At 49.6% G+C, this 27,689-nt stretch overlaps 1 protein-coding gene across 1 annotated transcript in view; it reads left to right on the forward strand.

The window, feature by feature from the left end:
* Positions 1 to 1,740: 1,740 nt before the first annotated feature.
* LOC119371809 (peroxidase) overlaps positions 1,741 to 27,689 on the forward strand; it is a 35,399-nt gene continuing 9,450 nt past the window's right edge. Inside the window, exons 1-6 of the mRNA XM_037642266.2 lie at positions 1,741 to 1,898; positions 11,648 to 11,874; positions 13,118 to 13,253; positions 16,390 to 16,613; positions 17,627 to 17,824; positions 17,956 to 18,111. Of these exons, the coding sequence (XP_037498194.1) occupies positions 1,882 to 1,898; positions 11,648 to 11,874; positions 13,118 to 13,253; positions 16,390 to 16,613; positions 17,627 to 17,824; positions 17,956 to 18,111 (958 nt within the window). The 5' untranslated portion in view covers positions 1,741 to 1,881. The remainder of the gene's footprint in view (positions 1,899 to 11,647; positions 11,875 to 13,117; positions 13,254 to 16,389; positions 16,614 to 17,626; positions 17,825 to 17,955; positions 18,112 to 27,689) is intronic.

Genomic DNA, 27,689 nt, shown 5'->3' on the forward strand with positions numbered 1-27,689 from the left:
CCTCATCCTCCTTCTTCCACACTTGCGAATGAATAAAAGCGCATGCGCACACAAAGTGTCCACATCTGTCATAGTTTCGAGAAGCACAAGTAAGAGCAACCGGTCGGCGGCATTGCATCAACACACCACCGCTGCATATCCAGATAAGCTTCATACAAAAAGTATAAGACAGGTTCTGCTACATGTAGCCCATTCCTGGCATCTTCCCAGGTACGTGTGAGAGCTTTCAGAATAAATAAAAAAAAACAAAGAAAAAACTATAGAGCGTCGAAAGAACACACAGTCGCTTGAAGTATGTTCTGTGAGGTATGCAGATCTGTAGTTCTGTCGTTGACACATTTCAGCTCAGCTAAGCGTAGACTGGAATATAAGCGTTTATGTTCTAATACGAAATGCAACTAAAAAAAATGATGGGAAAGATGCTTGGGTATAAGCTCACGTACGTAATGTAGAAAGTGCTCGTACCGACGAGCTAAAGAATAAGGCGACACTGTAATGGGACACTGATATTATCACAAGTGGGAAGCAGGAAAATTAAATCGAGATGATGTCCGGACACTGATATTGTTACGTAATTCGTGTTACGTCAACGTGACAAAGCGAATACGGCACAATGTTGGGCGCAGGGATTTCGTCAGGCGCGGTGATTTCAAGCGCACACGCGAGGATAGAGGAAAAGCCCGATCGAAAACACTACCAGGACTAGACGATCGATGAGATAATAGAGAAGTCGACGTAACATCCCGTCTGGTCATGCACCGAGTTGCGCAGCCGTAACGTGCACAGTCCAAAGCGGGCAGTTGCGCCGTGTTACCCAACCAGCAGCTGCATAGTAATGTGTCGGCTCAAACAAATGAGATACAAAAACAACAAAAAAGCTTTACCTTTGACGTTTAACCCACTCTACTCCGTGACCTACAGACCTAAATGAAAAGCGCATTCCGCATTCCGCCACCTCCGACCTTGAACTTCCGTAACGACCGCCGAAGGAAAGCAAACAGCCAGGAACGAGAGGGAAAAGGCACGCAGAACCGGGAAACGTTAAAAACTATCAGCCGAAGTCCATCTCTTGTGACGCAATAAGTAACGCAAAGAGAGGAGAGAACCAGTGGGGTAAGGATCGTTCGCTTCACTCAGGGCGAGAGGGACGTCGGAATAGTACGAGAGAGAGAGTTACGTCCTCTGCATTTCGTACACACCTGGCAGACACCAATTAGCGCGGAGGGGTCGCGCTCCTGAAGTACGCACGCGGATGTGCGCGTCTGGTCCGCCTACGCAACGGGGGCACGCGAAGGGGTCAGACGTCTTCGACCCCTACGACGGACAGGCTGCCATCTCGTGCGCGCGTGCCTAATGAGCGGTTGTACGTGTTATAGCGAAGCGCATTCAAGGAGTGGGTTTGCCGCGGTGTTTCCCAAACCGCTGACGTCGAAGTCGCGCGCCGCCTGCCAGAGGGCGTCTGGCACGGGTCCGCGGTCAACCGCGGGGAAGGCGTCAATACCGACGACCGCGTCACTAGCCGTCACTATGCGGAATGATCCTTAGACACGTGCGCGCGGTTTCGCACTTATAACGCAGGTACGCCGAGGGTACGGCGGCCGACGCAGCAGTGCGGAGTTGCGCGGACGGCACTGAGGACCACGACGAGCTACACGTTGGCGGCGCGACGAGAAGTCCGTGCACCGGGCAGGCCTTGACCGTCGGTTTCTCCAAGTGCGCCCTTGAATCGCCGAGGGTTGCGGCGTCGTCGTCTTGAACGTCGAAGCGGTAGCAGCAGACCGCCGTCAGACCAACCTGGCATTGACAGGCCCCGTGCAGTATCATCTTGAGGACGTCGCCGCCTACACTTCGGCTTCGCCCGTCTTCGCAAACTCAACCAACATGCCGTCCATTGCAAGGTGAGTGACACAGTTCTTTCGCGACGGACTGCTTCTCACATCGTTTGTCACTCCCCTCCTCACCTGCCGGCTCCACATACGAGCGTTGGCATCTTCAAGTTACACGCGTAGCGCCTCTTCTTCTTGGGCATGGGCAGGACATGAATCGCGAAGGCATGATAACCGCTGGTCATTAAGAGTGCGTTAATTAAGACTCCAAGGGATGGCAAGCGCGCGAGGGGCAGAGAGATGACATTTAAGAAGTTTGTCGGCATAATGAGGGCGCAGCAAGCACTCAACCGGATTATTTGGAGACACATTGGAGATGACCTTGCTCTGCAGTGGGCGTAACCAGGTTGATGATGATGATGGTGGGTACATCTTGATCTCGCTCAATTACTCCTCGAGCTATGGCGCTAATCTATATATGTACGCGGGGTACAGATCCAGAAGCGGGCCGGTAAAGAATGTATAAGAGACAGAAACCTAAATAAGAAAACAAGACAAGCTAAGGTGAAAATTGTAAAATACATCGATACCGATTAATTGATAACGAGACTGACATTACTGAGAAAGCGAACGTACGGTTTACAAAGGGACAGAAGATTTGGAGGTGAAGCTTGGCAACCCATTGATATGTTAACCTTGACGTATTCGCGTTGGAGCCGTGTCTTTAATCCACTCTGTTTTAGTTACGACCACGCGGCGCTGACTTTTAGTCAACGTATTTTCCCGTTTGTGTTGTTTTTGTTTCGGCATCGTGTTTTCTCGGAGAAGCACGGCGGTCACGCATAGCTTCACGGTGGGCGAGGCACCGTTCATCGTGTTGACAGGCTTTTGTAAAAGAACGCGGTCCGTAACTTTTCTGGCGTGGGCCGCGGGGAAATCGTGGCCTCAATACACGGATCGTATGTGTCCCATATTTAGGCGGCCTCGCTCCGAATTGAGAAAAGAAAGTTCAGTAAACCTTAAGCGTAGCTCTATAGCGTTACGGTAAGTTGCTGCCCTTCGCACACGAATACGCCTAGCCTTCGCTCTTCACGCTGTTCTCTTTATCGCCCTCTGCTGTAAATCCCGAGCAACGAGCGTGAAGAGCAATTACGGGGAAACATTCGTAAATTATCATAGAGAGAAAAACTACGACAAACCACGCATACGAGCTCTCTGTGATCTCTCTTCTCGTGTCTGTTACTAAAGTGAGAGACAAATTAAAAACCACCGACTATCTCGAGATTTCTCGTTCTTTGCGAGAACTGTTTTTATATCTTTTCACACAATAACGCGTACTATCAGAGGATCGGCAGGCGATATGATGGTCGTAACGAACGGCCTTTACCTTTAGGCAGAGGGGAAAGTAGAGATGCATATTTTAACAATGTCCTTAAAATGTTAGCCTGGTTGATCGCTTCGCTTGCTACTCCGGTTAACCCCCTGCATTTACCTTATTTAGCTTCTTCCCCCTCTCTCTCTCTCCTTCAGGTGGCATCGTGATAAGTCTACTTGCGTTGGCTATACCTCCATTGACGTCGGTGTCGGGCGTTGAAGGCAGCAGTCTCGACCTTCATTCGTTGAAGGCTGTAACATTCTATGGTAGTCGACCAGTACATTTTCAAGTATTCTCTCCAACGAAGCATTCGCGAAGGCAAACAGAAGTGATGCTCAGAGGTCTATGAGTAACAGAAATGAATTGCCGCTACGTAGTGCATTTATAGGAAGCACGTGCTGTACAGGCTCAACACTCATATGACTTTACGGGGCCCCTGCGGGGATTGGCATTCGTGCTGCAGGCCGTTAAACGCAATTTTATGCCGCAATTGAGTTCCGGGTATATAAAAACTTCGCGGTACCGGGAAGAAGCGAACGGCCGTCAGCGGGTTCAAAAGGTCATTGCCGGTCATCCGAGGCTGCACGTTCATCATTGCCGGAGGCCCTTTCGTGAGTGCCGCGTGTATCCGTGACTGCGACAATGTGCCAGCAATCCTAGGGCGTATACTATAGCCCAAATGGTCTCCGTTGAATTCGTTGAAGCATCGCTGTCAGTACGAAGCGTTGCAGAACAACAGATAGGTAGGCCAGTTGGCTTGGGTTCATAATGAACGGGCAAAGGGCAGCGCTAGGACTAATACAAAAGACGAGAGGACAGCGCATGTCCTGTCTTCATCTCGTCCTTTGTATTCGTCCTAGTGCAGCTCCCTTGTCCCTTCATTAAGTACGGAGCGTGTTTTTAAAAAGCGCAGTAGCGGAACGTGCGCTCGCCGACACGTGCGGGGGGTCACGTGTTGACGTCGTCGTCGTCGTCGCCGCCGTCGTCGTCGTCGTCGCCGTCGTCGCCGTCATCATCACCATGATCAGCCTGACTGCGCCCACTGCAGGGCCAAGGCCGCTCCCAAGTTTCGCCAGTCAACCCAATCCTGTGCTTGCTGAGGTCACGTTATACCTGCGAACTTCTTAATCTCATCTGCCCACCTAACTTTCTGTCTCCCCCTCGCGCTCTTGCCTTCTCTTGGAATCCAGTCAGTTACTCTTAATGACCAGCAGTTATCTTGCCTTCGTGCTACGTACCCTGCCCATGCCCATTTCTTCCTCCTGATTTCGACTGAGATGTCCTTAACATCCGTCTGTTCCCTGACCCACTCTGCTCTCTTCGTGTCCCCTACGGTTACACCTATCACCATGGCTCGCTGCGTCGTGCTCAATTTAATGGTATGACGTCATACGACCGCCCAAAATTGAATTATAAGACAAAGGTTTTTCCTGGCGTTGCACATGTACCACTGTTTTTCCAGTGTCAATGATCGGTCCGTGTCACTGGCGGGACCAGTAACCTACGCCGTGAGGCTTCACGCTTCTCACTATTTTGCCGGCATCGCTACTGCCAGAACCAGAGTTGACAGCGACGTGCCGCTCTACCATGCGACGTCATACATGACGTTGTTGCTCAGGTCACGTGACGGCGACCGGAAGTTCCGCTACTGCGCTGTTTAGGGTATGGACGCGCGCGCATAGCGAAGTACTGTATGACATGTCGACAGCTATGCAAACAAACCTTCCCTAACAGTATGCCCATCACTCCAATCGCCTTCCTGCCTTACTTTTATGGCTTTTCTCTTTCTTTGCATCATTACAAATTGCTGGCATCTACTTTTAAAAAATATTTAGCGTAAGGACTATTTCGCGACTACTGGCTCACCCAGAAGTTATTACGCTAAAACTGTTCGTACGAGAACGTGGCAGCCAATCGGGATACGGGACATTCAATTATCGACGACGGCTGGCCAATGACAAGTAACACTCACGAACTGAACGCTCTATAAATTCGGCCTCAGCATCGTTTACTCCATCTCTAAGCTCTCCAAATTTCGGCTTACATTTAGTAAACCACTCGGCTGGAGTCAGTCTACGGCAATGTCAATTTGCCTCAGTACTCTGGTACTGTCTACATGTTCGTACCATCTGTGACATTACCTTGATGTTCGGTGGACTGTTACGATGTGACATCTATCCGCCTCCGCACCATAGCAGCCAGGTGTCAGTGCATGTGCAACTGTTTCTTGAAACGAACATCGAATCAGCTACGTTAGCTGCGTTTACCTGAAATCTTGCCCAAATAATCAGTGCCATCGTATTCCGACGAATCTCCTTCCTGCCTGCACGTTATCACCGTCCGCGAGGAGAGCATGATAGGAGACGATAAGAATCGACCGAACGACATCCTTGAATTCTGTTCGGCCCTGTCGGGATCCAACTTTCTTTGTCGGCACGCAAGCAGCCACGCGCGGTGCAACAGGTTTTCAGTGTGTTACACACACCGTGGTATTGCTGCTAGGCCCGCTCAATTCTCATGCCGGGTAGCACGCAGACTGTGTCTCCACATGTCGCACTGTGTGTGCCTGAGCGTGTGTATTGCAAGCGGGACCTTGTCGCAAACCTGACGCGGAGGCGAGCACACGTTGCCTCGGGCCCGAGTATACGCAGAACGAATTCAATTACGGGAGAGGCGACCAGTCTTGTGTGCAGACGCAACGTGAGCTTCGCGGACGCCCTTCCAGCAAAGACGACCTTGACGCGCGAATGAGGACTACACGCATTAATGATAGGTGGCTCTTCGTTGGTGACCTTATGGCACCCACCGCTGTGTGCGATGAGCACCCGTGGCATACCACGCGCTATAGTAACAAGTTCGCTGGTTCGATTGCCGCCTGTGATAGCCGCCATTCTACGAGAGGGGGGGGGGGGGGTATGCATGCAGGAAAGCCACTTCACGTGCCCGATAAGGAAGCCTTCGTCACACGCCGTGGTAGTCTTGTCGTTATGGTACTCGTGTGCTGACCCGAAGGCCGCGGGATCGAATATCAGCCGCGGCGGCCCCATTTCGAAGAAGGCGACATGCTAGAGGCCCGTGTACTTGGATTTAGGTGCACGTTAAAGATGCCCAGGTGGTCGAAATTTCCGGAGCTCTCCACTAAGCCGTCCCTACTAATCATTAGAACGTTTAACTGGGCAAGTTGGTGTGATTCCATCTTGAATGAATAAAACGCGCAAAGGAACGAAGACGAACAGAAGAAACAACAGACCACGGCGCTGGTCCACAACAGACCACGATACTAATCATATCGTGGTTTTAGGAAGTAAAATCCTGACTATTACCGTTAAGGAAGCCCCCGTCATGAAATGTAACCGGCATCCTCCAACTGATATACCCCTTAAGCTAGCTAAGCCTCGTTGAAAAGAACACTTACAAGCTCCTTCCCAGGCTCCCTTGATTTCAATAAGCTATTGCTCCAGCGCGAACCGGCCGGACGGTAGTTACTGGAGAAAGCTTTTTGTCTTTTGTGCGTCCGTGTAAGTTCTTCTAAACGCGCTAGAGAGCTTCCATTTCAAAAGCCCGTTCGTAGATTTGATAAGTGATGACGAGAACGCCCGTCGAAGAAAATAAAGGTTTAGCAACGCCATAACTCTATCATCCGAAACGTTCACATTACTAAATATCTTGTGCTCGATGCTTGCGTTCATTCTTTATCACGTTCCGTCCCGACCAGACGGGATTCGCTCATGTACTCAATCTCAGACACAGCTTATGGGACGTAAGGACTCTTGAACTAGCCGCTAGCACAACGTACGCATAAAGTGGAACGACCTGTTTTTCTTGCTTCGAATTAACGTGTTCCGTGGGGCAGGTGGCATACCCTCGAAACGTATTCGTGCGAGAATTCGTTTCCAGCGTCCCAAAGCTACTCTAGATCTATCAAACACGTCGAAGATTGGAATGTAAAAGACCGCACCAGACCGTTACGGGGTATTTTCTTTCGCATGCATCCAATAAGCATCGAACGAGTCGCATTCGCATTCAGTGTGTGATGTGGTTGGGAATCGAGACCTCTATATGCACCCCGCGTTCAGTAGTGGGACACCTTAGCCATTGAACCACAGAAACCGATTAGAAGATAGGGTAGGCTACGGGGAGTAGTTATTGCTCTACAAAAAAAAAAAGCGGCGCCGTTTTCTGCAACCCTTCAGGGAGCATGGCTCAACGTCACAGGGGAGATAGAGTAGGGGAGTAAGATACAAGAGAAGAGGAGAAAGGAATTGCTGGTGACGCGGTATCACGCATGTCGAAGCTGGACGCCTCCTTTTGTTCGGCCAGGCGGAAACTGAAGCGCGCTCGCGCTCGAAGGCCGTACCCCTGACAGAATTCCTCTCTGACAGCCGCGCCAATCTAATTGTTTGCTCGAGCGAGGAAAATTGCAGCACGCGCACGATCACGCGTGCTACCTGCGCAGCGCGTTGTTTCCATCTGAAAAGCCCCCGTCGGAGGCGCTTTGACCATAGGCCTCCACTACCAAAGATGATGAAGACTGAATTGACCATCGGACGGTAAGGACGACAAAGAAGGCAAGAAATTCCTGAGGCCCTTCGCCGTCGCTTGCTAAAGAGTCGACGCGAAGATTCACCTCGCGTCGACTAAATAGACTTCCAAAATAAAGGAAAGTGCGTTACAAAAGTCGCAAGCGGAGCTCGTCAATGTAAGCGCCGGTGCGCATCCGGGAGTGGACGTTTGTATCTCGAGGCGGCAGACGCGTAATGACGTCACTTTGCGAAGTCCGGCGCAAGTGAGTCAATGCCACGGATTGACCTTGTGTACTACAGTGATCGAGCACCTAGCTTCCGAAAGAGACTGCGGGATTCAAAGAATTTGTAGACAGATATGTTCTTATACGCATAGCCCCCGGGCGTTCACAACTCGACAAGGTCTTGCGTAAATACTTGAGGGAGCCGAAGCGAACGGCTCGACGATAAACTACCAAGTCTTAAGCCTCTGAATACCGTCTGTGGGTGCTTTAGTTTACCGCTTACTTCGACTTGCACATCACTCGTTCCCTCTGTACCCCTTTCCAAGCTCCTTCGCTATATATTATCTCCCACCACTCACCCACCCCCGGACAATAAGGACAACCGGAACCCTACTTGTGGTTGACATTCCTGAGTTTCTAAACATTCTCTATTTTTCTGCATTTCGACTCGCAAGCCGTTAGTTTCACGCACAGTTACGCAATTACGCAACCCGCAAGTATATAGGCAGCGAAGTATAAGAAATAATCGCCGTTCGCAGCAACATAAAGCTTGCTATAACTCACAGGGCAAACTGCGTGCCTGACTGCTTTGGAAGTCCAAGACGATCGAGCTCTTCAATACTAAGGGTTGAGCAGTTTACCGTTGGTCTCAAAAGCCTCGCCACGATCTCCAACAACGTTTTTTCGTAAGAGGTGCGAATGACGCGTGTACACGACTTGTGATGACCATTGGCATTTATTCCTGTTGAAGAAAACGTTGTTCGGTGCGTCACATCTGATTGCAAACAGCCATCCTTTGTCGAACGGGAATGACTCCATCGGATATTTAAGCAGTACTACTTGAGGTACCGTCGCGTCGATGGAGGGGTGGATGCAAAACCTTATTGTAAGTCCTGATGTGCGAGACTTAGCGCGCAGCGGGCCGCTCCTCCCACGTTCGGACAGTCAGGCCAAGCCCGACTGCCGCATCGCGGGCCCTCTGGACAGCCCATAGTTGAGCCCAGGCATCGGGGTTCCCAATAGCAGATAGCCACTACTTGTCCTCCATGGTTGATATGGTCCGTGCTCGTAATGAGGGGCAACGCCAGAGCATGTGGTCTAGGCTGGCGAAGTCGTTGCAGCGCGTGCAAGAGCTACTGGTATAAGTGTCGGAATAAATCTCGTGTAATAAAGCCGGGCTGGAATACGAGCCCGTATGCAATAATCTCAGAGTCAATGCCCACGCTCTAACTTCTTGCGAGGAAGCGGAAAGTCTCTCCTGCTGAGATAAAAGTGCTGAGCGATTTCGTTATATGTGGTCGATAAACAAGAAATACATGCACACACACATTCATCGGGCCATGGTATATTATAGCCACCCATGTGGCGCAAGTTAAGTACATGTATTGACACAAAGCTTCAAGCTCGAGAAAAAACGATACGGTCATCGTATACGCCACATAAATTTTTTTCTCGACTGCGTCGCGATACTTTGCCCGACCGCTAAGGCAGTGTTGTTCCAGACAACGAGCTTTCGGCTGCAGATGACCACTGTGCACCGGTGCAGTGCTTATCGGTTCGATTTTAACTGCGTGCCACGGGGTGACGCCCATTCGAACGCGAGAGAGTCGTAGGCTTTGTAGCACAGTTGCACCACAACGTTCGAGCGTAGGCCTCTCTCCGTTCCCTGCACTCCACCCCACCTCCACCGATTCACGCATTGTTTTTTTTTTTACTGCTACACCGTAAACTGTTTGTCTGCCGCCGATAGCGCCGGACGAATGCAGTGGACACAGGCGGACTGACCACGCGGCCCGGCATACTGCGATAATGGGCCATTGTTCGAATAGGTTGTCCGCGAAGCGTACTTACGACCGTATTCGGAATGGAGTGACAAAATATCACGAGCTATTGTATAGTGCGGACTGCGGAGAGAGGATGTCTTCATACGGCTGTTGCATGAACGCATTCTGACAAGTGGTTTGTCCGGTCTCTTGTTGGTTTAGTGTCAATGCCCTGTACCGCACAAAAATGACGAAGGACTATTAGAAATGCGCTATAGAAGTAATTCCCGTCTTCGTATAACTATGCCATAGCGCAATATTTGCACGAAATTGTGCGAATAAAGGCATTTATACTTTAAAAAAAATTTCATGCCCGACACGTGTTTGTACGAGCAGCCGCTGGCCAATCGTTGTGTTACGCCTATCGTTAGCGAAGGCGGCCTCCACTAACCAATGGGAAGCCACACGAGTTCGACGTCGCGGGTTTGATTCACGAAGGTTTTTCATTCGTTAGTGATTTTGCAATCGACCAGCCGCCTTAACACAAGTTTGGCTCGCATATGCTGCAATGAAACTTTGTTATAAGAGACTTTCTGTCATACGAGGGTCTGGGATTCGAGCTCATAAAGCTTTTCTTGCCATTGGGCTGTAGGTTGTCTTTGTTAATACGTTCAACACCATGGTTGGCTTAAATTTTCCTTTCCGAACAAACTATTTTGTAAGAGGCTTTTACCAGTAAGCGCCTAATTTACGGCAATAATCAAGAGGCGAGGTGCCCTCACGCTACAGTCAGGGCGGATGACAAGTTTTCATAACTAGCACAGGAATAGCCAACCGGTACAACCTACGTCCATGGGTCAACCACGTGGTTAACTGTGCGTACTATGGATATATGTGATCACTAGATAGATACACATCGTAGTCATCGCATGGCAACTGCAGTAGCACGCCAGACGATAAACCAGGCTGATATCTTCTGTTATTCATTATGAACTCCTGGTAGCGAAGCCACCTTACTACACATCTTCTGCGACTGTCCTGGCTACAACGTTCATAAGCGATAACCCCAAATCGCTCTAACTTGCTTCAACCACTAAACGATGCCGGTAGCAGCCATTCTGGAACGTCGTCCTGAGATGTCATCACAGCTGGGGGGCGACGAAGGCATTGCTGATTTTTTTTAAGACAACAGGCTTGCACAAGCAGTGGCTGTAAACGCATAGTGATGTTGTACACTGCCCAAGACTGACTACCTGACCATGGCGTTGTGAACGTGCTCTCTCTCTCCTTACAACTTTAACTTTCAAAGTACTCCCTTCATTTCCTCAGTGTAGGGTAGCATATCGGCTATTCTAAACTGGTTAACCTCCCTCCCTCCCTCCCTCCCTCCCTCCCTCCCTCCCTCCCTCCCTCCCTCCCTCCCTCCCTCCCTCTCTCTCTCCACCTATATGGAAGAAAAGACAGGGTGGCCTACCATGTGGTCAGCCGTCCTTGTATTTCCTTCCTGTGCCTATTTCTTTCTCTGGTGTTTTCTCTGACACAGTAAAACCTCATTATAACGAAGCCACATCTGACACAGAAATATATTCGTTATGTCCGAAAATTCGTAACAAATGTATCTTAATAACACTGTATGAATGACAACGGAATTCCTCATATACTTCGCTGTACACAAAGTAGTGACGCAACGCAAGAAATAGGAGGCGCAGGAAAAAGAAAAGAGCGTACAGGCAAGAGCGTTTTACAGGAAAGAGCGTTTCTTCGCCTTGCGCCGCGTCATTACCTTTTGCACAGTATGAACCAACTAGCCCAACAGCACGTTTTATTCGTTATAACCAATAATGCCCTATATCCAAATTTGTTATATCGTGGTTTGGCCGTACACGGCGGCCTCGCCTGACGTAGTACGTAACAACGTCATCTTCGTTCCTTGCAGCCACCTGCTCCCCGTGCTCGCCGCGGTGATGCTTCTCGTGCCTTCCACAACGGCCCAGCGGGGTCCCGGAGGGCGTCCCCTGTGGCGTCCTCGCATCTCGTTCCCGCTGGACCCGAGCTCGCCCACGGTGTCCCGAGTGCCCGTCGACATGCTCGACGACGCGGCCAGGGAGGCGCACCGCATCATCGTCAAGCAGAAGGCCGTCGAGAAGAGCCACGCCGCCAAAGGTGACACAAGTCTCGAGTGTGCGACTCCTAATAGAGTCCTTCACGTACTCTCTTCCGCTCGCAGCAAGGCGGAGAAGTATCCAATGAGATGTACGTTCTAGAATACGGAGCTTAAAACAAGAGTACATATATAGTCGGATCAAACTTTAGAAGTCCACGGCGTTTCCTCCTCAAAGGCGGATAAATGCGAGCCCGCACCAGTGGGCGTGAACTCAAGACTGAATTCATGAGCCGCACGGCCTGTGACTCCGCCGTCCGGCTTATGAGTGGAACTATTTGTTTAGTCGCGGAGGAAATTGGCCTTCGCTTTTTGGTCGTCTGGGCGGGGCTTCTCCAGACTTCTCAAGTTGTATCCGACTATAAAATAATTTTGCTAAAACACCGCGGACGAGAACATAAATAAAAGCATTGAGATCTTTCTTTGCACTTTATTCTCATAAGTGCATTCTACGGCTGATACACCTTATATTCACCCAACTACCATGCTTGTTGTAATTTTAAAACCCAGCAACCACCACTAAGATGCAAATACGCTTCATCTTCGGACGGTGGTGCGCTCAAAAAAGAACGAAAGCACAAGAAGAAGGAACACGGACACAGCTTAAGGACATCTTCATGTTTGTCTCCGAGCTTTCGTTTAATCTAGTCGTTCGGATATAATCGGAGAAGTATACCAACTCCGAGTTCGTGCCTCTGACGTTAAACTGTCGTGTTCGTATCGTGAGCCGGTAGTTGACACCCGTCCTGTCAATCTGTTTTTTTTTTTCTTCTGTCTCTCATAGTTGTTGGCTCCCACATACTCGTACCACAAAATTCGTCCACTTTCCGTATTCTCTCTGGTCCGATTATGCTATATGCGGGCAATCATCCCAACTAAGTTTATACCCATCTTTAAAGAAAGGAGAAGCCAAAACTCGCACAATGTGTGGTTATTAGGCCAACACAGTGTTGGGTCATGTGCACTTTTGCGGACGCACAAGCCGGGGTCACGGCAATAGCCCAAGAGGTCGCCTTCAGCACAGACTGAGGGCCATCTGGTGGCGTCGTAGAACCCACCGCTCCCAGTACCGATATTTTTAAGCTTTGTACTACAACCAGCAATGCCACGTTTGTGCATCAGGGACTTAGCCAATTATGTTTAAAATAGCTAAAAATAAGACGAACAGCCCCTTGGCTAAGGTTATCTGGGACACTCCGCATTACAGTGAGCTAACTCTGTCATCTCCGTGGTTCTTCGTTGCAGGTCTTCGGGTGTCGCCCGTGCCGCTGTGCCCGGCGTCGGCACGCCATATGCAAACCAGGGTGGCTAAGGACAAAGCGATAGCAATGGACGAGATGGCACACCTCTTCGAGGAGACCACGCGCATCCTGTCGCACAAGTGAGTTTTATCACAAACAGACTAAGAACAATCGCAGTTGGTTGCTGCAGGTGTTAAACATGTGTAAAATGATTGCGCCCTACTAAACGTGATTCGTTTCCTTCAACGCTACTGAGTTATTTCTCATGCGACGCGGCTAATGAAGACAACGCGTCGCCCAAGCATATATATATATATATATATATATATATATATATATATATATATATATATATATATATATATATATATATATATATATATATATATATTGTAGTGGAGCAGATGCACGACCGAGTATGCGCCTGTGAAGGAGGACGAGAAACGACCCGCGTTCTGATTGCGCGAGAGCCTGTGCCGCTTTTTGCCAGCCTTGCACTGTGTCAGTGTACGGTCCCTTTTCGTCGCGACTTCATTACACCAATAAACCTCATCACATTTGGTGGAGGTGCTGGGTAGTGACTGCGTCAGTCATGTTGTCCGGTGGTCGCTCGGCCAACTTGCGAGAGCGGAGCTCTCGCAAGTTGGCCCCAAAGTGCTCACAACGGCGCCCTGAAAACCTACGAAAGGCTGCGTCAGCGATATTACTGGCGAGGAATGTATCGCTTTGTGCAGAAATACGTTCAGTCTTGCCCTACATGCCAACAAAGCAAGACACCTCCGCGACACCTTACTGGCACGTTGCAGCCGCTCCCGTGCCCGGCTCGCCCATTTGACCGCGTGGGTATCGACCTCTACGGCCCCCTCCCGTATAGTGGCTCTGGAAACCGGTGGATTATTGTCGGCGTCGATCATCTGACGCGCTACGCTGAGACTGCAGCTCTCCCGGCAGCGACCGCCCGCGAAGTTGCACTCTTCATTCTTCGCAGCTTCATTCTACGCCACGGTGCTCCGCGGGAACTACTCAGTGATAGGGGTCGCGTGTTCCTGTCGGAGGTCATCCAAGCCCTCCTCGCTGAATGCAACATCGTTCACCGGAAATCCACCGCCTACCATCCACAGACAAATGGTCTCACCGAACGGTTCAACCGCACACTCGGCGACATGTTGAGGATGTATACATCCTCAGACCACACCAACTGGGACACTGTACTACCTTTTGTTACGTTCGCTTACAACACCGCGACGCAAGCGACTACCGGCTTTTCCCCGTTCTTTCTCTTGTACGGCCGCGAACCTTCCCACCCACTGGACACCATACTCCCGTACCGACCTGATGCCTCTGAGTGCACTCCAGTTTCTGAAGTCGCCAGATACGCCGAAGACTGCCGTCAGTTGGCTCGTTCCCTGACAGGTGAAGCACAAGGTCGACAAAAGACGCGACATGACGACGTTCATCACCCAGCGCCTACGTTTTCTCCTGGCTCCCTTGTTTGGCTTTGGGTACCCCCCCACGTCCCTGGCCTCTCCTCTAAACTTCTGGCGCGGTACCATGGTCCCTACCGTATCATTCGTGCCACCTCGCCGGTGAACTACCTCGTCGAGCCCCTCACACAATCGCCAGATTTGCGCTGTCGAGGACGCGAGACCGTACACGTTGACCGTCTCAAGCCCTACTACGACCCCATCATTCTACGTACTCCCTGAGTCGCCAGGATGGCTACGCTTCACCCCGGGGGCATTGTAGTGGAGCAGATGCACGACCGAGTATGCGCCTGTGAAGGAGGACGAGAAACGACCCGCGTTCTGATTGCGCGAGAGCCTGTGCCGCTTTTTGCCAGCCTTGCACTGTGTCAGTGTACGGTCCCTTTTCGTCGCGACTTCATTACACCAATAAACCTCATCACAATATATATATATATATATATATATATATATATATATATATATATATATATATATGCTTGGGCGACGCGTTGTCTTCATTAGCCGCGTCGCATGAGAATATATGTGTGTATATATATAGAGAGAGAAAATGAAAAAAAAAACAAACAGAATGCGATAACTTACTTCATTTCTTATGCAAAGGGCACTTTCCAAAATGTCCCTCAAGATCCTGGCCGTTTTCGACTTTGTACCTACTTGTCTTGGCTTCATGTACGAAGCAGGTGGCGGATCACATTCGTTAAGCCTTGGTAGTGCTTTCATCAGAGAGCTGCACGCTTGGAGCACTGCCATCCAGAGCCAACTGAAGAGAACTCACAGGGTCGCTTGTGCATTCACCTAATACGACTCGAAGGCGAAAGCCATCTTCTTTTTCTTCTCAGTCGCTGTATTGATCATGCCCCGCCACCCATAGATTTTCCTAATAATACACTAGAGGGAAATCTGGCGCTAGTGTCTATGGGAGCTGCAACGCATTAAGCTTCAGCGAGCATTGGTAGCATGAGCATGATGGGTAGTACATGGATTTGTCTAAGCTTCGTTCATTCTGCTCCGTTTGGTTCCGTGTGGTCTGCAGCCGCTTTGTCGCAAGACGAAGTTAAGCAAACGTTCAGTAGTTTCACATCAACACCTTGACCATGTTAGGCTCATCAATTCAAATCGGGTCGCGAAGTCGCGAACAACCAATGCTTTTATCCGAAACAAACGCCAAAACACAACAATAAACAAAGCCACAAGTGCGTTCGAAGCCGCAAGCACGAAGATCAGGCAAATCCGTGCACTACGCAGCATTCCCATGGTTGCTGAACGATCGCAGTGACAGATTTCCCTCTGTTAAATATTGTAGGAAACTCTATGCCGCCACCGACCAAAAGCTTTCCGCACCTAATGAGGTCCTGCAATGCCTCCAGGATCGGAGGCGTTGCAAGCTTTCTGCACCTCGCATGGTTTTGTACTGCCTCCTTGACCGGCCCACCTTTTATAAAGCGATGATCTCATCTGATGACGTCATCACGTGACGTAATACTGATGTGAATTTCTGGCGATTTGTGACGTCATGACGCCATACGATGACATCATCATGTAATGATTAGTTTTTGCATCCCTCGTGTTGGCGGCGACGCCGCGGGACGCCAACGCCGCTGACGCGGAGCGCCAATTTCGCGTTTGATAAGGTATGTAAGGCCTTCGCCCTAATGAAACGCAGCGACCGGCGCTGTTATTAGAGTTCCGCGGCGCCTTTGGCTTCGTAGGCTCTATGCGAAATCGACAAGAGATGACTTATATAACGACTGCTCTATCTCCCTCTCTGTTATCCTTATCCCGCTTGAAGGATGAAGATGTTCTGGGAGGACGAGTTCCACGGCCTGGTGCGCACAGACCTGGCCGGCTCGCGACTGGAGCTGGTGCGCGAGCGCTGCCAGCGGCTCAGCAACCACGTGTGCCGGCCGGGACCGTTCCGCGAGTTGGACGGCTCGTGCAACAACCTCGAGCACTCGGACTGGGGCGCCGCCTTCTCCTGCATGCGCCGCCTGCTGCCGCCCAGATACGCCGACGGTGAGTCTATACGGTTAACTGTCTTGCTCCTCTCACAAACCTCGAAAAAATCACTTCTCCACACTAAGACATCGTTTCTGTACACTATACGCTTCCCGCTTCCTTCCTATCGTACTTTCCCGCTAGCGCAGCGAGGATGAGGAGTCCTAAACCTAGAGTGTGTGTGTGAATGCAGTGCGGTTGAGGTGTTCTCAACCGTGAGAGAGGAAGTGGGTGTGTGTGTGTGTGTGTGTGTGTGTGTGTGTGTGTGTGTGTGCGTGTGTGTGTGTGTGTGTGTGTGTGTGTGTGTGTGTGTGTGTGTGTGTGTGTGTGTGTGTGTGTGTGTGTGTGCGTGCGTGCGTGCGTGCGTGCGTGCGCGCGCGCGCGCGCGAATTCAGTGCGGTTGAGGTGCCCTCAACCGAGAGACAGAGAAAGAGTTGCTGTGCGCACTTCAACCTCCTTTCTCTCTAACACCAACTAAAATCACACACTAAAACGCTACAAATGATAGCCGTGGTCATTGACATCCTTGCATGGCCTCATAAAACAAAGCGCATGTTTACGTTAATCGCACACTGCTTGCGGTGACGAATACGAATAAGAATGTTAAGAAACGACTGTACAGGAAAGAACATTGACAAACAGCGTAGACAAGTACCATTGCGAAGAAACAAAGATTGCCTATACTATGTGAACATAAGCAGAACGGCAAATCTAGGATGCGAAGGCTTCATTAAAAATACAGGGAAAGGGAAAGCAGAAGCAGCGGAAGCTCCCTGTGCCCTCAATTTCTTTTTCACGCTCTTTTCCGTCCGACCGACCTCTCACGTGGTTTCGCATCTTCTCCCACTGTTAGAAGGACCATCATAACAAGACCAGCAGCAAGTGAAAAAGTTAGGTTCAAACACTGGTAATGACCCCTTAATGTTACCTAACAGCCTTCGCGCGAAAGGCAAGCTAAGAACCGCGCTCAGGTGACCTGCTGCTGTGTCTTCGTGGGCGACACCGTGAGATCTTGGATGCTTCCCATGCAGGCGTGTCGGCGCCTCGCATCTCAGAGACGGGCGCCGAGCTGCCCAACCCTCGCATGGTGTCCACCACGGTGCACGTGGACCTGGACCGGCCGTCGCGGGACACCACGCACATGCTCATGCAGTGGGGGCAGTTCCTGGACCACGACTTCGCGCTGGCCCCCATCTCGAGCGTGCCCGGAGAGATCGTCGATCTCGGAAGTGAGTATGAATGCTGCAGCGCATTAGAGCTTAGGACAGCGTAGCCCAGCACACGCTAATTGATGCTTACATAAAGTACACATCGGTACACGTATTCTGGTACAGACGGTAACGTGTACTGTGTTCCGCAGATCCGAACGACGTGATCGACTGCTGCTCGACGGAGACGCGCAGCTCTCCTCGCTGCTTCTCGTTCGACATCCCGCCGACGGACCACTTCTTCGGCAAGTACGGCGAGCACTGCATGAACTTCCCCCGCTCGGCCAGGTGCCCGCTGTGCAGCCTCGGTGAGTGACGCCCACCGTTATTGGGTCCGCATTCACAAGAAGCTTCTCGTGCTACAGAAGCCACAAACGTAATGATGGAAGGGTATCGGCTTGGGCTAGTTGGTATGTCATGACGAATTGTATAGCGCAAACGGGGTACTTGGACAGACAGAGAAAACGAGGACAGGCGCTAACTTCCAGCTGATTTTATTAAGCAGAATCGAACATTTATATATGGCACAAAATGCAAAAGATGAACATGTGACAGAGGATGCGCTAAGCGAAAAAACGTTAAGGCAGACGCTGCGCAATCAAAACAAACAAAACAAAACAAACAAAATCATGAAAACCGGTCAGTGCGTGCGTGTGCCAGTGCTTCCTAGGAAACTTAATTCCTTGTCAGAGAGGGCTACGGATGGCTTACTAACACACATGTCATGCTCGCTTGCCATCTGCGCAGCCTCAACAATCATTCGGGTGCGATCATTCCTGTGTTTATACACAGTGACTGTGTGCTCAAAAAGGGGTGAACATTTACAAGACGTGCAGTGTTGTGCCAGAAACCCGTCTTTGCCATTTTTTACGTTGTGCAGTGTTGTGCCAGAAACCCGTCTTTGCCATTTTTTACGTTGTTAGCGTGTTCCCTTATCCGGTCATTAATACACCTACCCGTCTGACCGATGTAGCATGCACCACAGGAGAGAGGAACCTTGTACACAACTTCACGTGCGCATTGCACGTACCTGGTCCTGTGCTTCACGCCACATGCGGCAGACGACTGTTGCCTCAGAGGGCTAGTGAATTTCGCGAGACTGATTAGCTTAAAGGGGGCAGAAAAACTATACGAATGCCAGCGCGTTTTCCAATCTTTTCAAGCCTGTGGGATATTTGATGCTTATACGGAACAACAGCTATCTTTTCCCGCTGTTGAGTTGTGCTACCCGCGGCCAGCGCTTGCTCCCTCCCCCGTCCTGCCTTACTGGTCCGGTAGATGGATTCTGCTACCGAGGCGATGAATGCCTCTGGAAAGCCTGAAGCCTTGAGCCGGGCTACCTGCGCATTGAAGCTTGTAGACATTTTATGTTGGCAAGATTTGTGCAACGCGTTTTGGAGGCAAGTGCTTGCTATGCCTCTCTTCACTATCTTGCTGTGCGCAGAAGAAAAAGGAAGTAGAGATTTCTGCGCACGCGGTTCGTAGGACCAGCAAATTTGATGCTCTCCAAAAAACAGCCTCAAATCTAAAAATCTTAATGTGTCATGCTCGGGCATCTCATGTGTCAGCACTAGAGGCTTGAGACACAGTTCGAACAAACCTAGTGTCTGTGCCGATAGCCGGGGGAACATGCCAGAGTTACACTGAAGAAGAACCAGAAAATCATCAGCGTATCTGAATACATTGATTACAGGAGTACCGACTAACTTTTCTTTCAATGACCTGCCCATTTTAGCCAACAACAAATCGCTCAGTAATGGAGCTATGCATGAACCAATTGACACTCCATTTTTCTGTAGATAAACCCGATAATACCACGTACGTAGACGTGAGATACAGCGAAACCAAGTCTAGGAAGCTTTGTGCTCTAATGCCCGTTTTTAACTGAAAATTCAACTGCCCAAAGGAATCTATGTTATCCGTTATGCATTCTAATAACTCTTCGTGCGGCAGGGAGTAATATAGATCCTTAATGTCGACAGAAAACGCGTGCACATCAGCATGATCCGCCCGTTCCAGAAATTCAGTCAGTGCCTGCGAACTCTGGATCAGAAAGGGGTCATCAACCGTAAAACACTTCAGACTGTCTTGAATAAACAAGCCAAGCAAACAAGCGCCTGTCCTCGTTTTCTCTGTCTGTCCAAGTACCCCGCTTGCGCTATACAATTCGTAATGATGGACGAACGAAACAAGTGGATTGATCGAGGACTCGTTTCTTTGTTAAGCAACCAACAGGCAATGAAGCTAAGGAAGGTATTGGAGACATTACTTGTATGTTTTAACTGATAGTATAGTAATTATGACATTAATGGAAATTAATTAAAGTGGATGAAAAATCAACATGCAGGTAGGGACCAAACCTACAACCTTCGGATAGCGCGTCCTATGCTCTACCAATTGAGCTATTCGCAGAACTTCATTGTGGTCCAGTAGGTCGCTGCTAGTTTCCTAGTCCGAAGCGGGCCGCTCCCACGTTGGGACCTAAAGGCTAGGGAGCTTTGAGGGCCCGTTGGACTGCTCATAGCTGTCCCTCTAATGTGACACTCTGTAGAGCTGCGTCCCACCGCTCTTCGGTGCTGTCCGGGTCGTTGCGTAACGCGGAGTATTTAGCGAGTCAAGCTAGCCAACAATGAAAAAAGCGCTAACGAAACAGAAGAGGCAGAAGTTCAGGATAAGATGTAAGCTTGACGAGCTTAACAATTCTTGAGCATGGAATACCACTGGAGCCAGTGTTTCCACAAGCGGTCTTGTCTTCTTCAAGGCTGCCTACATTAGCACGCGTATACTTCGTATCCTTTCCTCCAACCCAAAAGGGAGGAAAGAGCAAGTGAAAAAAGTCACAGTTTCACCGCAAGGGCGAAGCAATGAATGCGATAGCAACAAATTGTAGTGTTACACGAAGTGAGGTTAGCAGCTAACCGTTTTGTATCCGATCTCGCGTAACTACAAAACGCTGGTGTAAGAGAATGCGGCCGCTCCAGGGAGCGATGCTCTCCGCATAGTCATTTCGCGTTGAGAGCGCAGCACGTAGAAGGGTATACGAGCCGCCCGCTGTGATGGCTTTTCGAGATAGCGCGCGCGCCAGCGATCGCCGACCGCGCCCTTGGATTCAAAGTTCAAACTTGCTCCTCGAGCGACACTCCCCTCCCCCTCTCGTGTTCGCGTCTTTTAAGGCTCGTTAAAGACGGGCGGGGCGTTCCCTGTCTGCTTCGACGGCAGGCCTCCCGAGCGGGGTGATGTTATCGCATGCACCCTCCGAGCGACGGGAATGGGCCGGCTCCTTTGAACTCTGCTTCGGCCGCGTTCGTCGCCCCCGCTCGCGCGCTTTTACCCGCGGTAGAACATACAATGCGCGGGGGGAATCTAGTCAATTTGGACTTCATACCTGAAGGACATGACGGCGACGGCAACGGCAAAAACCCGTCGAGACTGTCCATATAATTGAATAAAAACAGGGCTGGGGGTGGGGAAAAAGGAGGGGCCGGCGTGCCGAGTGGGCCGAGTCAAAAGGAAAGAGGAAACAGTCAGTAATTTTTTAAAATAAAAAGAATGCGAGGAGTGGTTGTGGGGGATTCGTGTTGAAATGGTACAAGGGGAGGTAGGCGTTTCGCTGTATTGGGGTTGTCAAAAATTCTCGCACTTGCGCTTCAATCCTCTGTTTGTTTGGGTTGGAGGAGAGGGTACGAAGGATATACACATAAAAGCGCTGAGGTAGGCAGTTGCAGCTTTGAAGAAGACAAGATCGGTTGTCGAAACGGCTCCACAACACTCCGTGTTCAAGAACTTTTCATCTAACGAATACAAAGCTTTAGGAATTTGGTCCCAATCCTCTATTTATTTATCCGTTACAGAAGTATGCATTGACATTCACTAATATATTTAAGAAGAACACGAAAACTGACGTCACCATCCAAAATAGAGAGAAGGAGAAAAAGTTAAAATGCAGGCCTCATCAACGTCGGCCAGGCAGCCAGCGTCGCCTACAATTGTGATTAGGTGGGTTTGGGAATAAGGGAACCGCCGGATTATGTCGGCACCCCCGGATATGGTGACACAATGTGTATGGTAACAAACGCGCTTTTTCTCGTGAGCGCGCAACCTTGTATGACATTACCTGCTGGTGTAGCCTTGAAGCGGATACTCGGCCATTGGGATGGCGCGTTTAAGCCTTTGAACTAGGCACTTAACAGCAGCTTCAGAATAAGCAGTAAGGAAAAATATTGTTCCGCAACGTTTTCGTTTTGTTTTATTTTTGCGTGTTTACTACAAATCTTAGACTAAAGGTAATATTCCATTGACGAAGAGTCTATAGAAGTTATGTACGTTTTTAACCAGTATTTTACGTTCACAGCAAATGCATAGTCAAAGCGACGTGCGTTACCCGAATGACAGTACAGGCTACGTAAGATGGGAGTGCATTACAGTCTAAAACGTGTAACCCGTGGAAAAATTTTGATCTTGCACTTGTGTCTATTTGGTTGCCTGCGTACAGCCACGGCCGCTACATGCCATATTAGATTCCAAAGTACAGTCAAGGGTCGGTTTCTTCGTATACCTCCTATAGGACGCGAAATTCAAACGCTCCGCCGACGCAAGCGCCGACAGCGCCGAGAGCGCTATTGAGTTACGCTCCTTGCAGAAGGCCGCCAAGCTCAAAGGGCGATGACGTACCGATTACGTTGCTTACGTCGTCAGGGCAACAGTAGCAACAGCCGCTCGCCTCCACCCCCTCTTCCTCCCTCTCCGCGCGCCGTTTTCTTTCTATTTTTTTTTGTGCGCTTGCTTTTCCTCCTCTCCCATGCCGCGCACCGTTTTTTTTTTGTACGCTTGCTTTTCTCCTCTCCTATGCACCGCGCCGGGACTTTTTTTTTTTTTTGTTCGCGTGCGCTCGCGCACGTGCTGTGCTAGGCCGCGCATTCGCGTTTGCCCGCAGCCAGCATGTGCTAGAGCATAAATGATGAATCCACCTACAACATTTCTGTTACCTCTTTTTATTGTTCTGTTTCCCAAACTCAAGATTTGCATGTAATGGGGCACGATACAAGTTCAGGAGAAGAACAGAAGGGAAGAATTCACAGTGTGTGCATGACTAAACACAAAAGTTCATTGTAAAATTTAGAAATTAAAAAAACGAACACATTGGAAAGTGTAGGCCCTTTGACGTACACACATATAAGAAACACGGTTTTCATTTGGTGCAATACCGAGCAAAGTGAAAAGGAGCCTCTGATGAGAGGTAATCATGTAGTTTAAAGAAATGTCAGTGCATGACAAAAACATAACGAAGCGCAAAATATGTAAATATGAAATAATATTGCAATGATTTACTTATTAAACATTGAAATGATACGAAACACAAAACAACCACTTACATATTTGCTCAGATTTTGCACAAATATACATGAAATGCTGGACACCTTCACCAGATAAACAAAATGAAAAAGATAAGATTTAGCACAGTAAGTACTACATTGCGCTAAAAAGAGCAAGACACAATATATGGTACTTGAACACTACTTGAAAGTTAGTTGGTGGCAAGGGGATGCAGGCCATGGTCAGTTTATGCAGCAGCACATGACATTCGAAGAAAAGCGTATTACTCAACGACCAGGTGAAATAAGCCTATACGCAGCTTTTCTTTCACCGCGAATACAATGCCTAGCTAAATATAACGCCACTGAAGGGAGGACGTCATGTTGGGTACACTGAGCACTTCATTGTGATAAACACAAACAGTAAAATTCTGCATACAGGACATGTCTCATGCCTACACATGAATCCTTAGTGCGGTTTTTCCATAGGCAATAACAGAGACAATATATAAACACACAAACTACTTCTTCAGCCGTAAGTACATAGCATATTCACGCACCGAGAAGAAGCACTGGGAGCAGTGTAGAAAGCTGGTCCACTTGAGTTGCGGATCGAGACTTCGCAGAGCGCTGATTCTACAGCTGCTAACTCCTCCTTGGGCAAACGCATCAGTTCTTGCTTTCTCGAATACTCCGAAAACGTTTCCGTCCTGAAATAAAGCAATTGAAAACTATTAATTCCAACGATACAAATTACGCAGTCGCATGAGGCAAACGTAGTCTCGTCGTCTCGGCTCAGTGCAAGCTGCGATACATTAGGCAGTTTTAGAATAGCGTACGCTATTTTAGCGTTTGCGGCTCGCTATTTCCGTCACTACGGGAGCCCGCAAGCGGTTAGCGTACGACGCATGACAGTTGCGCGAAAAGCCAACGCAAAGCTTTTCGTACGCTATTCTAAAACTGCCTATTGAGTCTCAGGAACGCGTATTTAAACGATGGCGAGTGATAAACAGGCAAAAAAAGCAAAACGCACTTCTATCACGCAGTTCTGTCATAGACGCAAAAGTTTAACTATGAGCCTCAAGTTCTTTAACTTCATTCCTTCTAGGAACAGTGATATTAACTGCAACATCGTGCTTTTCACGATTCAGCCGTAATTAAAAAAACAATAACTGTGTTGTCCAACTGCAATTCGTAAATGTGTGGCTGCGAACGCAAGCCGCATGCTCACCTTTAGTTTTTCGGAACCTCGAAGAATCTTGCGGAACTCGGTCGGTCTTGAAGTATCCGTGCACCGTTCCATGATGTACGAATGGTGCGTGCCGTTAACCACCACGGCGGCAAGAGCGCACAACACGCAAACACCAAGAAAACTCCACACGCCGGCCAAAGCTCGCTTCATGTAACGGAACATCACGAAACTTAGGACGGGCTCCTGTATGGCGGCGACGGAGCACGGCTGACATAACGACCACTCCGATAAGTCTCAAGAGCGAACAATGACCCGCTAACCACAACGGAAGACTTGCAGGTGTCCGCCAAGCATAGCCTCCCTGCACGGCCAGCCTGGTGCCCGCTCTCAGCATTCGCTTCATGCTACAACGGAACTTTCGAGGAATTCAAAACTAGCGTCAGCTAGCGTCGCGGCGCGCGCGCGGCCTCCGCGGCCGGCGCGGGGTGCACGGCTTTGCCGGCACGGCGGCAGGCTGCCATTGGCTGCTTTAATTTTGAATCTCCATGAACACTAGCGCCAATTTCACCTTCAGTTACGGCCCCTTTTAAAAGGCCGCCGAACTAGCAAATTATTCAAGATGGTGTCGGTGACGTCATCATGACGTAATTCTTTGGGACGCTGGAGCGGCAGTGTTTCCGGGCATTGGTACAGTCGCAGTCATACTTGTCTAGAGCGGTCGAGCGCGTGGCTTTGAACGCTGGCGCAGTCAGCAGGTACTATGCTACCGTGCATGCCTGAATTATAGCATGTGGTACAACTACGTCTGATATCATCACAGCGTCGGTCTCTGCATATTTCTGCAAAGCGGCCAACTGGCCGCTCTAGCCCTTTCGGCCCTGTCGGGGTCAAACGGCACCATCGCGCAACATATCCTAGAAATTCGAAAACTAAACCAAAACTCATAATAACCCACACTGGCTCATGAGGCGAAAAATGCGACGCCTGGCGTCCATCGACACGACTCACGGCACACTCAGTCACGCGACGGCGTCAACGCGAACGGCACACCTAGTGATGTGACGGCGGCGTGGTAGGCGTCATGGAAAACTTTCCCAAAGCGGCGGCGCCGGCGTGTGAATAAAAAAAGGAGGGGAGGGGGGGTCTTCCCATATGCAGACAGCTGATAGCCGGCGCCCGATGGATTAAGGGGTAATGGAAAGCGCTCTAAGGAGGACGCTGTAGCCATTCTTCAGTGGCTTTAAAGGTTCTTACCTTCAAATCTTGTATAATCAAATCTTCTTGCTCAAATCTTCTCGTGTAAGAGACCCCGCAGATCTTTTTATTGCGATAGCAATTATATGGACCCTCTCGGCGGATTTTTGCCGTCACCGTTGCCGTCGCCGTCATGTCTCATATATGTATATGTATGTATATATACATAAAAACCACAAATACAAATAACTCAGAAGAAAAGAATTCCGAACCGCTCGACCAAGGATTCGAACCTGCGAGCCCTCGCTCCGCAGCACGCTGCCTAGACGATTGCGCCATACGTCATTCGTTCTCCAGGATACTAACGGCAGAATACAAACGCACGCGGCGTTGGGTGAAACGCACGGGATGCCACACGTGGCGAAATTAAAATTATGCGAGACGCGGGCCATGCTGCAACGTTGCCCGCGCTGCGTTTGCGTCGTATCGCTGGTGACCCACGCTAGTTTTCCATTTTGGGGTTGTAGCGCCGCGCCACACGTGGCCAGTCGGCCAGGGAAAAAGAAGAGCGCCCCGTGGCTCGTGGTGGCGCGAGCTAGTGGAAACGCTTTGGCTCTTGTAGGCTTATGCCACAGGAGGGAAGTAACGAGACGGCTGAACCAGATAGATGTAGATGTAGATGTAGATGTAGATCCTGTGCTGCTGGCTCACACCCACTCAGGGGAATTGGCCAAGAATCGGGTAGCTTAGGAAAGATATTTAAAAACTAGAAATCAGAATAATTTCTTACTTTGTATAACAAAAAGATTTCTTAAAAGGATATTTTGCGAGAATAATAATTAAAAAAAGGAAGTATGGTGTGCAATTGATTCTCATCAAATAAGAAATAAATTAATATAGAAAAGAATCTTGCTGATTTTGATTTTGGTTAACTATGGAACTTTGCATGGAACTGTGGTTATTGTGTAAATCTCTTTGATTGTTCTATGAAATCTTGCATGGCCTCGCATACTTTCCCGCTGCTGTGCCCAAGGATAAGTGCGCCTAGAGAGAGTAAATTTGAAGTTGTCAACTCTAATCCCATGATGCGTAACGGCGTTTCTAGGAATGTCTTTCGTAATGTAGAAAACTTTTGACAAGAGATGAGAAAGTGTACTATTGTTTCCTCTTCCCTACAATAAGAACAAAGAGGTGATGGTGCCAAGCCGGCTCTGTATAAATAAAAATTTAATGATGGAATACGACAACGCAACTTCGTAATTATGTGTCAGTGACCAGAATCGACGCCAGCACGGGAACGCGAGCTGTGGCTTCACGTGCCACGGTCAAGCGCCGTTTTTCTTTCCTTCTGTTGAGGCCGTGCGCTCTCCGGTTTTGTTAGCCGCCCAGAGGAGGGCGGCTACCAAAGCCGCACGGTCTTGGGACAAAGTAATGGGGCAATGCGAGCGCAAGAGTCCGAGAGTGGCTTGCGTTGTGCGCATGCGACCTGGCGGTTCGCGAATTTCTTGGGTCCCCTAGCTCCTTGGGTTCCCAATTCTAAAACTCTATAGTGCTTCGCCGGAGTTTGGATGTGCGCCTCCGACTTGTACTTTGACATACCGGACATAGTCGACCGTTCTCGCACGCTTATCTCTTGAAGGCGAGGTTTGTACGTCTTGTGCTTTCACAGCAAAGTTTGCGTTCAATCTATAGACCGCACGAAGGTCACTTCTCTCGCTGCAGCGGCCCCGTTTGCGAAAGGAGTGAGCTGCTAGCTAGAAGAGCCAAAGTATGGGCTAGTTGAAGTAACGTCTGTGACAGTTCGCGCTGGTCCTGTGTATACCTGTGCGTTCTTTTAGTGCGTCCGTCTTTGTGCCTGGGCAGCATGCTGCAAGTGCCGAGCTTTGACAATTGTTAGTGTGCACTCGCCCTGTGTGTGTTGTTCTCCTGCGTCCTTTGTGTTTGAACAGCGCGCAGCAAGTTTCGAGCTGCCTGCCGTTCCTCGTGTGCCATTCCAATTTGTCGCTATCGAATTCAGTGCTTCGCCCTTGAGGCGAAACAGTGACTTTTTTACAGCGAAAGCTGTTATGAGATCATTTCACCGGCCGTTTTTGGTGCCGTAGTTGTCCGCCGCCGCCGCCGCCGCCGCCGGTATCCGTAACCAGTATCGCTCGAAATAAGAAAAAAAAAACTAAATAAGAAAAAAATT

The sequence above is a fragment of the Rhipicephalus sanguineus genome, chromosome 10 (assembly GCF_013339695.2).
Source record: "Rhipicephalus sanguineus isolate Rsan-2018 chromosome 10, BIME_Rsan_1.4, whole genome shotgun sequence".
In the NCBI taxonomy this organism is placed as follows: Eukaryota; Metazoa; Arthropoda; class Arachnida; order Ixodida; family Ixodidae; genus Rhipicephalus; species Rhipicephalus sanguineus.